The sequence below is a fragment of the Notothenia rossii genome (assembly GCF_949606895.1).
Source record: "Notothenia rossii genome assembly, chromosome: 4".
NCBI lineage: Eukaryota > Metazoa > Chordata > Actinopteri > Perciformes > Nototheniidae > Notothenia > Notothenia rossii.
The window spans coordinates 71178741-71189443 of record NC_136902.1 but is presented as its reverse complement, the minus strand read 5'-3'; the positions used below and the strand labels follow the sequence as shown (position 1 = coordinate 71189443).

General features: G+C 37.3%; 3 protein-coding genes across 4 annotated transcripts in view; 1 reads left to right on the top strand and 2 right to left on the bottom strand.

Annotated features, from left to right (window-relative positions):
• The window catches only part of LOC307038037 (stromal interaction molecule 1-like), a 358279-nt gene that overhangs the window by 138848 nt on the left and 208728 nt on the right, over positions 1–10703 (bottom strand). The window lies entirely within an intron of this gene.
• hmgb1b (high mobility group box 1b) lies at positions 4391–7047 on the bottom strand. 2 transcript variants are annotated; one of them, XM_079677297.1, is made up of 5 exons: positions 6822–7047; positions 5560–5715; positions 5310–5455; positions 5047–5221; positions 4391–4961 (listed from the first exon to the last, which is right to left on the bottom strand). In XM_079677297.1, exons 2-5 carry the CDS (start codon positions 5704–5706, stop codon positions 4827–4829), a joined length of 603 nt encoding a protein of 200 aa, XP_079533423.1. In that variant the 5' UTR covers positions 5707–5715; positions 6822–7047; the 3' UTR covers positions 4391–4826. The 2 variants fall into 2 exon arrangements, with proteins under 2 accessions (XP_079533423.1, XP_079533424.1); XM_079677298.1 differs by lacking the exon at positions 6822–7047 and adding an exon at positions 6290–6425.
• tex26 (testis expressed 26) lies at positions 8085–10496 on the top strand. Its single transcript, XM_079677414.1, has 7 exons — positions 8085–8222; positions 8908–8992; positions 9107–9269; positions 9376–9532; positions 9711–9872; positions 9945–10093; positions 10191–10496. Exons 1-6 carry the CDS (start codon positions 8210–8212, stop codon positions 10034–10036), a joined length of 672 nt encoding a protein of 223 aa, XP_079533540.1. The 5' UTR covers positions 8085–8209; the 3' UTR covers positions 10037–10093; positions 10191–10496.

Genomic DNA, 10703 nt, shown 5'->3' with positions numbered 1-10703 from the left:
AATCCCCCTGCTGCACCACCACAGTGAGTATGTAGAATCGTTGTGCTTCAAAATCCAGGTTGCGGGACAAAAGGAACTCCCCTGAGAACGGGCTGAGGAGGAACAGGTTCTCCCCGTCATCCTCCTGCACTGAGTATTTGATAGGCGTGAGAGCCTCAAACACTGTTCCCACCTTTCCCACAACTGTTCCTGTCAACACATAATGCACAATCACTGGGTGATCTAGCGACCGTAGAATACAAATAAAACATTGGTAACAGCATTGGCCAAAAGAGAACAAACTACACTATCCTAAATATTAATAATGATAGTATTTATAATCATAAGTAAAATAACATGAATTAAAAGAATATCCTTTTCTACTCAATTGAAAATCAACATCATGTATTTGATCAAAAGGGAAAGGGGGGCATCTCTTCTTTGATTACTAACCTGGTACTGTGTTTTCTTTCACTTCAAATGAATAAACCGTTTTTGTGAAAGCCACCTGTGTTTGCCATCTGTTATGAGAGTTGGTCCCATGCTTCGGCACATCATGAATAGATGTGTTATACCAGGAGGGAAGTGTTTGCTGCCCTGAGATGATGTCTGCAAACTGTCTGCTTGCATTCACTGTATTTCCAGATGAAGGGTCATGAGAGGATGTAGTATTTAACACCTGAGGAGCCATACAAAATAAGGAAATAACTTGTTTCTTGTGCGAGTGAAATATGCATTGACAAACAAATGTCGAAGCATTCAAATGATTAATTGTCCCAGAGACAGATTTGTTTCCACAACCTGTACATATTCCACACATTTAAAATAAAATAATTATGAAAATGATAAACACAAGTTGTCAACAGACAAGATATATTACAATTAAAATAATGTTAACACTTTCTCAGAATACAAACTAACACTTGAGACATAGTTAACTTTTTCTTTTAACTCAGAGCAGTGATAGTTGTGTATCCCTTAGTGTTACTTTAACTCAGTTTTGAGAGTTAAAGAAGTAGCTCTGGTATAGTGTTAAATGTTTAACTAGTTTAAAAGTGTTAATTTAACTCTTCAGTGAGCGATATAAACTCTGTAAGAGTTGATTCAACAACTGACTTTTTCCTGTGTGCTGCAATATATAAGCTAACAGTCAAACTTACCAGAACATTTAAAATCAATAAAATGGAATATGTTATCCAGTGTCCAATGAAGTCCATTATAAAGTTTACTTCCCAAGTGCCTCAAACTTGTTAGGTGAAAAAATGGGACCGCAAACAAAACATAACAGAGTAAAGTACTGGAAACTACTCAGCATTACCTCCACACAGGACCAACTATTGGAAAACTATAAAAGCTGTATCCATAGCGACTACTCAATCTTCTCAGCAACTAATCCTGACTGACACGCCCCTTTGACATCACTCTATGCAAATCCTGCAGTGGAGAAAAAAAAGCTCTTCTGGGGCTTCAAAATGAGGCAGATTGTAGGTTTGTTGTTATATTTATTTTAAAAGAAAGCACGCCTTGTATTCAAGTCCACATGTTCTTGCTTTCTTTATAAAAAATGTATTGTGCAAAAGAAAAGAAAAATAATACACTGCTATGTTAGATAAGCCAATTTAATATTCTCACTATGGATTTTGTTTTTGAGGTTCCACAACATAGAGATAAAAAAACAGAACAGTTGGTAGAAGGAGCTTTTTTGTTGCATGTCAGAAGGGGAATTTATTCAGAGACCGCAAGGTGTTCATTCAATGGGTCAAAAGAGAGAAATTCTGCTCTGAATCACAGGTTTGAGAAGATAGCTGACATGACCATGTGGCAGAGAATACTAAATCTGAATATAGATAAACTGCTTTTTATTGTACCTAAATAATATATTTATTGGAGCTTGTATGATATTCAGACTTAATAAAGTGCCTGTTATGGGATTTTTAATTTGTGTTAGTATATTGTTAAAATGTAACCAATACACAGGGTGACCATCATGTTTTTCCCTATGACAAACAACTGTTGTGATGCTAATGTTAACCACCTGCAGGAACACTGAGGATGAAAGCCTGATTCTGTATGAGACCTGCTGAAAGGAGACCATAGTGGTTCCATTCATATTTGCAAACACGTTGAGTAAAAGTCTGATCAATGGCTACGTGAACACTCTTTAAGTGATTGTGAGACCACTGTGGCCGTGAGACTGTCTCCAATTACACACAGGGAACTCTATCCCGGCGATTCACAAAAGGTCCCTGCCTTGACTCACTGGGGAAGTGCACACAAAAACCACAATGGAACTTTTCTCTGCACACTTTAGTGAAACTAGAATAGACACACATTACTTAGTCTTATCTTTTGGATGTGGTCAGTCTAACTCGGCTAACATTCTGGAGTCTTCTTTGAGTCACAAAAAAAACTCATTGTTAAACATGACAATGTTTTTCTTGGATTTAATTATATACTTTCAATGATATAAAACAATTCTAACATTTTGAATTAGGGATAGTAATTAGTGGTATGTTAGAAGCCTAAATTGTGAACATATTTTCTGAGCAAAAATACAATTTAGTATGAAAAGAAGCAGCTTTTAGCTAACAGTTAAGGTGCATTATCATCAGCTATAGAAACAAGTAGGTTTATTAGTCTCCCTGAAGGGGAAAATAACTTCTGGTAGATAATTCAGGTGAGACTGAAATTACATTTTAGGTGGGCTGAGATAAAGAAAATGCACCGAAGGCATGTATATGGTATATACCTGACAAATGTTTGTTTGAATACTGCAACATTGTTGTGTGTCTTATAAAAGCATGTGGGATGGGCACTTGTAAATTACATGTACAGTAACTGTTTCTTTAAATTGCCAACTTCATCTACCTAACATGGCGCCCCCTTCTGGATTTTAGACCACAGTACACTAACCATCAAGTCAAATTCATGTTCCAATGCTATTCTGGGAAAATAAATAAAGAAATGTGTAAGATTTTTTTTTTGCATGTTCCCAAACCATTTAAAAATTGTTTTATTCTATAGTTCTTCACTTAATTTCTATTTTCTCCTTTCATGTTAATTGGTATGCAGTAAGATAAACACCTATGTGAATTACCTATTACCGATGAAATCTGACACACATACCCTGGTAAATAATAATAATAATAATAATAATCCTGCAGGGTCCTGATTCCCTTACCCTTTCCAAATCATTAACATCAGGCCCTTTTTTTAATGGAACTACAAAAATGCTCATAATTTTATTGAGACATGTTTGTTGTGTGTATATTGTTTGCCTTTTTGGATGGCCAATCATTTCATCAAGTCTTACTATAAAGTCTATATAGATGTACTCCAAAGCATCAGAAACAGAGTACACATTTATTAAGCCCTCATTTCCAGTTTAGAATATGTTCTATTAGACTGTGTAAGTATGATTGGACAGTGTGAGACTTATGTATGCTTTAATATATTTTATTACATGGCTTAGTTGAATACTCGATTCTGATGGGTCAATTCAGAATACGTAACGCGTTGTTAATCCAGTAGTGCAGACCGCTGTCAAGGATTTATTGACCGTTGTTAAGGACGCTCACATCTGCAGAAAGTCCAGTCTATTTAACTGTATACAGTTTGGCCGAAAAGCAGACTGCATGCAGTTTGCTTTTCAAACTGTTTGCTTGTCTTTAGTTTTCCGTTGTCTACCGTCTGAGAGCAACATTGAGGATTTTAATATTCATTTTAATATATTTGGACAGTAATGTGGATGAATGGTTAGTGGCTGATGAGTCCCCAGCGAAGAAAAGAAAAAGACAAGAGGGACAAGAAAACAGCGGAGAAGTAACGGGGCATCCTCAACACGGAGCTGCGGTCCTTTTTACGCAACGGTCCAGACATAGACAACAAACGGCAAAACATATTCAGTTGCCAGTTACTTTGGCATTAAGGCAGGGATATCTAGATACTTCTGAAGGTTTGACATAATGAATTGTGCTACTTTTAAAGCAAGCAACGATGTTTTCAAATCTGTAATCAAAAAGGTCCGCAAAAACGCTATCGAAGCAGTTCCTGCGGTTTCTACATAGTTCAAACGGTAACAACGGACTATTTTTCTTAGCGGATGCATGCCATTCTAAATCAATAAAACTATTTATTAAATCAATAATACTATTTTTTAAATCAATAAAAACATTTCAATTAATATTGGGAGTCATATCGTTACTTTGTTGAGAATGTGGCCTTGTAATAAGCGGGATAAGGTGCAGCGACTTTGTCATTATGGGTAAAAGAACATGGGTTATTTTACCCATAATGACCGCCTCACTGCACATTATCCCTTACATAATATATGAATGGACTACATTTTACACATTGTGTCTTTGATAACTTTCTGGTAGCCTTGTTGACAAAATAAGAAGAAAAGACAAACTTAAAAAAAGAAACGACCTTTATTGAAGACATTCTTCAATGTCAACAGCTGCTTTTGATATTAGAGTGGTATTCAAAGAACAATAAAAAGACATTGGGACGTCACATAAAAAAATATTTTTCAAAATAAAGAATACATTACCAACTCGGAATCTTATTTTTGAGTTGTAACACCTAAAGACTATTTACTTTTATACTGATTTTAAGTCCTCCCTTACTGTTACATATAGCAGGAGATAGTACTAGCACTAGAAAAAATCCCAAAGAAAAGATATGTAGCGTTAACTTTACAAAAAAAGGAGAATAACACTGTACATCTTAGAAACATTAAATATACACATGTTCTTGTTCAATCTGACTTATGTTTCAAGATGGTGAATTTAATATAGTAGGGTTATATGGCATAAACAAAAATTCAGGTCCCACCCCCATGCCGTCTACTCATCATCGTCATCATCATCATCTTCTTCTTCATCTTCTTCATCATCATCATCGTCGTCGTCCGCTGCCGCTGCTGCTGCAGGAGGTGCTGCGGCCTCAACTGTGCCCTTTGTGCGGTATGCAAGGACATCCTTTGGAGGCAATCAAGATTGTTACAGAGGATCTAAATATGATTATCAGATTCAAGAAAAAACAAGTTGAGCTTTGTCTATTTACCTTGTCATACTTCTCCTTCAACTTGGCTCCCTTCCTCTCGTATGGCTGTTTGTTCTCTGCAGAGGAGGTGTTCCACATCTCTCCCAACTTCTTTGCAGTGTCCCCAATAGTAAGTCCAGGGTGCTCGCTTTTTATCTTTGCGCGAAAGTCACCGCAGAACAGGAAGAATGCAGACCTGAGGGGGGAAATGTATCAAATAAGTTAAAATATCACAGTCCACTCGGCACTGTCAAAAGTGCAGCAATTTTATTATAGTCCCTTACGGTGGTCTCTTGGGGGCATTGGGGTCCTTGAATCGCTTCTTCCTCTGGCCGGCTGGGGGATCGTAATTCTGCATGTCCCTCTCATAACGCACCTTGTCTAGTTTGGCTAAATCTTCAAACTTGCCCTTCTCTTTCTGTGACATTGTCTATGGGAAGAAAAAACTGTGTTAAACATCATATAAGGCAATCACTGATGAAAACACATTTTGGATTATAAAAATAAAATTCAGATAATAAGTCATGATTTTACCTTCCATCGCTCAGAGCATTTCTTTGAGAACTCAGAGAAGTTGACAGAGGCTTCAGGATGTTTCTTCTTATGCTCCTCTCGGCATGTTTGTACAAAGTAGGCATATGAGGACATTTTGCCTTTCGGCTTTCCCAAAACCTTCACCATCTTGGATTGCTAAATAAAAAGAAGAAATATAAGTATATGTTTTTAAAATAAATATATCCAAGTCTACTCATGCAGCAGCAGTGACAATATCTAAATATCACCCACATTAAAAAGGAGGCCTATTGCTTTGTCAGTTCCACCTATTGTTTAAACCGGGTGGTGGGAGGAGGGTCCCTGGGATGACTAATAAGTAACCCATTGTATGTAAGGACAACATGATGCTCTAATACAACACATGAGTGTCCTGGTATGTATTTCCAACATGCATTCATGGTGATAAAGTACAACGTTACTTAAAATACATGTGTGGTAACTATATTACCTGGTGACGTAATTAGCCTTTTATTAATATAACATGTAGATGCAAATATTAGCATTAGCTTCCACATCCTTTCATTGTTAGTCACCGTCCCTTGCAATTGCTTTGTGTCCCCTTGCCTTCATCATTAGCATTTAGCTAATGCTAGCTAGCGGGCATGACAAAGAGCTCATTTCAGGAGAAGATTATTAAAATGGCTGATTTGATTGCGAACAATTGCTATGCTATCACGTGCCCCCGAGCTCTTATAAGGCCTTTTTTTACCTTAATGTATTGGCATCATATTGCAAATAATAGGGTTTAAAGTCTTAACAAAAGTAGAGATGTTCGCGGAGAAGGATGCTCCGCCTGCATCGCTCGGGCTGCTTCAGCACCAGCCTTGTTAACCTACGCTCACCTTCCAGCTAGCGTTAGCTTTTGTGATAGCAACACGGTCAGCCACCATTACCAGGCTAAAAGAGTAGCTATACGGGTTAGCTCACTACACCCTAGCGGATGTTACGATAACCAGATAGTAGTAGTTGACTTTCATTCAGGGCTATCCTTTTACGTGCGTCTCACCTTTATTTAGTTATCAATTTTGGTCAAAGCTAATTTCAGAGTTAGGTAACTGCGCAGCCAAGTTAGCTGGACATTATTTATCCTCAGCAGGAGCTTGATATCATTTTAGCATCCTCTCCAAGTCATGCAAATGCAATTTAGCAAAGCAGATATAAACTGTGCAAACCTGAACGGTTCTATTCATGACAGGTAAACAATATCCCCTATTTGATACTTTAAAATGTATTATGCTTACCCCCGTAGCTCTGTGAGAAGCCAGTTCTACGTCGATACGTCCCAGACAATAGAAATAAACGCACCGGCTGTGGGGAGGATGCCTCTGTTTGTCCTGTGTGTCGGGCTCCGTCTGTTGGACATTGGCTGCCGTCAGCTCCTTGGAGTATCTTATTGGACCCGCGCTGCTTCAGCCCTGCTTGTTGTGCAGTTGGTTGTCCAAAACACGGCAGAGCTGTGGCGCTAAACTTGAAACAGCCACGCCTTTATTCTAGGGAAAGCAAATATTATAACAAGTAGAGTCATGTTGGAGCGGGAAACAAGAGCCAGCTTGAGAGATGTAATATGAGCCCATCTTCAGCCTACTATAGTAGGCTACAAGTCATACCAGGCTACAATGCAATGCAACCGATTGAGCTTTTATTTCAATCTGCATTAAGGCTTGCATTGTCACTTGCATGTGCATGATACATTCCCATTTGCAAAATGCATTTCAAATGCCATTGTCATTTTAATAATAAGAACAAAGTTGATTAATGTTTCAACCTACCTCCAAATTATCAAAAAGGATTATACAACACTAAATATGTATTATTATAGTACTGGATTTAGCAGGATTTTACTGTATTGTTAAGATGGAGAATGTTTTTATTTTGAGGATTTATTAATCAAACCAGGGTAAAATTAGATGGTAATACTAAGATTAATGAATTGCTGTTGGGAAGGATTCTGAAAAATAAGACATAAAAGATCTGAATGATTTCCTTCTCTGAATAGTATTGTGTATCCGATACCTACTCAAATATCTTTGAAGATATTTTTATGATACATACATTGCTAAAAATACGTTTTCTTAAAGGACGTGAGAAGAGAGCATGAAGTAGACTACTTTATATTCAATCCTTTTTCACCTTTTGCACAGTAATTATATGTAGAAATGATATAGCTGTCATTAACAGTAAATGAGGGTTGTAGATAATAGCATGCAATTAAATTACTTTGTTAAATGTATGGTTACTTTCCACCAGTGTCAGAAACAGACATAAACAGGGCAACGCTGGCATGTTGAATTTGTATGTTTATGTTTATTAAGGATCCCCTTTATCTTTTGCTCTTGACAAAAGCTACTCTTATGTAATGTTATGTAATGCAACATCTCCCCTGCTGAGCAGCTCAGTGTGGCCATTCAAATGTTGTAGGTCTCCATTACCACAGCACCTCAACACCCTGCTGGGATCCTTTCTGCCTCTGCACACATAAACAACTTTACCTGAAAAGACACAGAAAATCCACAGTTGTCAGTTATGCTTTTCAGCAAGCTATCCATGATGTGAACTATCATCTGGAAATGGAAAGGTGTTCATACACTGAAAAAAACTACAGCAGAGGACACCAAAACAACGGTCACCAATGACAACACAAGGTAATGTAGAACCAATGATATGTAAAGATTGAATTTTCTTGAAAGTAAGGTTATTTTTTAGATTCACAAAAACATGTTACATTTGATTTGGAATGGAATTTCTTATACATTGTCTATTAAATCTTGTTTTACTGTGATATAGCTTTATTTGGTGTATACTCCTTATTAAATAATTGGAATAATTCAAGGTATTATGTTGGACTGTTGCGGGTCACAATTTATTTTGATCAATCCTATCTTTGGTTCAAAGCATTATAATTAGGATACATAGAAGTGTATTTTTCATGCTCCCTTGCCTAGGGGTAATTGTAATTCATATTATGGGTTCAAAGAAGACATTATTTCCATTGGAATAGTCTTATGTCATCCCTACTTTCCAAAATATTTATTTTGTCTCCCTCTCTTTTGTAGATTTATTTGACATTTTGTACGCAACTTTCTCTGAACATTGTTCTCTATTGGGAAAAAAGATAACTGTCATAGTCATAGAGTCATAGTACATGGGTTTACAAAACTGTTTATGGGTGACAGTGTAGTATTTCAATCTTTTGCATTATTTGTTATTTGCTCAATTGAATTAAATGTTATTTTTGTTTTTAGCTTTTTGTGCGCAATGCTCATTTTAAGAACGAATTAGAATTCAACGTTGCAATCTAATAATAATGTATTTCTTCTTTTTTTGTAGAGGGCAAACAATGGTGGGATCCATATGAAACTTCTAATAAAAGACAATTTGTCTACCGGCCAAACTTAGCTGCAGAGATTGTGCTGTAAGTTATATTTATGTATTATGGTCTTCTGGTTAAGTTCTGAATGGGCATACACAAAATGTAGGATTATTTTAGTGTGTGTTTAATTGTATGCCTACGTTGATGCATGTGTAGGTGCCCAGCGTCAACTTCAATTACAGACTCATATTCACAGTCTGGACCTTTTGGATCAACTGTGTACAGCAAGGAGTTTTGTTGTAAGCCGGCCTGTAAGCCTGAGAGTATTCGCACAGGAACAGCCTCGGGGCAGAGGAGAAACAACCCACATCCCAGTCAGGTTGGTATTTAGGCTGTGTTAGCCTCAATTTTACATTTATAGTTCAATGCCATGCTTGACCTCTCCCAGTGTATCGTAACTTTTGAAGCAAAATATTTTCCTGAAGTCTTTCATGATGTGGAGGCTGCCTAAGGATGCTGCACAAAGCTCTGAGTATATCAGCTTTCCTTGGAAATATCCCCCATCTGAGGGGGTGATCAGTAAGGCCTTGACAGCGCAGTACAGCTCCGTCTACAAATGTGACTACATGGGTATGCCTCAAGGTATGTCAAGTCTGTTGGTTCATTCTTGTGTACATGAAGACGTCAGAACTGCTCAACTACTGACATTCAAGCACTCAGGCCTGTCAAAATCAAACAACCATAAAATTCCCTCTTTACAGCTTATTTTACATTCGTTGTGGAACCTATTTGACAGTACAGGATCATATTAATATTGCAGAAAGAAGACTTGCACCTCTTCACAGCAGACATGAAATGCAGCTTTCTACTGATACAGAGATGAGGGAAAATTACCGCGAGCCAAAGCAAAAACCTGAACTGCTGGGCAACTTCTATCACTACAGCAGCAGCACACATCCGAACATGTTCTGTCGTGGTTTAGGTGTGTATAAGAGTGCTTACAATTCAACAAGCCTCAAGCTTTGTATCTATTATTGCCCTCTGTGTGTTTCAGTTCCTACTGTTGTGCAAAGGCACGCTCAGCAGAGAAGACCAGACTTGACAAACGGTTTTGTGGAAAGAGAATCACTAATGTCACAGATATGATAAAGGCTTTGCTGCCCGAGGAGCTGCAGCAGTTGCACAAAATGTTACCTGAGCAGGGTAAGTTTCAACTTCAAATGTTTGAGCATTTGAACAGGCTGCTTACTGATTTTAACAATGACAGGTAATTCATATGCTGTGTCTTTTGGCTTTGCAGGAAAGGAAGCTAAGAACAGCTTGAAGTAAAGACCCAAACAGAAAGGAGAAAGTTAATAAACTCCCAGCTATTGTGTCTAATCGCTGCTCACCAGTGTGGATATCAAGCTCTATATACGTATATATATATATATATATATCTAAACCTTGTTGCTTATGGTAGAGGTTTGTTTATCTGTCTTTGTATTTTGCTGTTTCTTTTTCTAATGAAAGGGGTCATAACTATAATAACCAGTATAACATAATATAATTAACGCTAATTTAATTGCTATGTCATTATAGTTGTGAAACCTGTGTTCTGTGATAATTAAACACTCCTGCCTAGTGAAAAGATACTTGGCTGCCTTCGTGTTTCATTGCCCCCGTATTCTGCTATCTCGTACATTTTGCAGTCTGTTTGCAGCTTGATAACACATCTCATTAAAAACATGTTACATTGATTTAATGGTTCAATCTGCTTAGAATATCACAAGCAGTACCACTTTTTATCCTACTGTTTTGCTTTGTGATACAC

Coding starts and splice junctions, on each gene's coding strand:
- tex26 (XM_079677414.1), top strand. Junction 8,993..9,106: donor TTAGCTGCAGAGATTGTGCT/GTAAGTTATATT, acceptor ATGCATGTGTAG/GTGCCCAGCGTCAACTTCAA. Junction 9,873..9,944: donor CATGTTCTGTCGTGGTTTAG/GTGTGTATAAGA, acceptor TGTGTGTTTCAG/TTCCTACTGTTGTGCAAAGG.
- hmgb1b (XM_079677297.1), bottom strand. CDS start 5,706: ATGGTGAAGGTTTTGGGAAAGCCGAAAGGCAAAATGTCCTCATATGCC. Junction 5,456..5,559: donor AATGCTCTGAGCGATGGAAG/GTAAAATCATGA, acceptor TTCTTCCCATAG/ACAATGTCACAGAAAGAGAA. Junction 5,222..5,309: donor AATGCCCCCAAGAGACCACC/GTAAGGGACTAT, acceptor TTCCCCCCTCAG/GTCTGCATTCTTCCTGTTCT.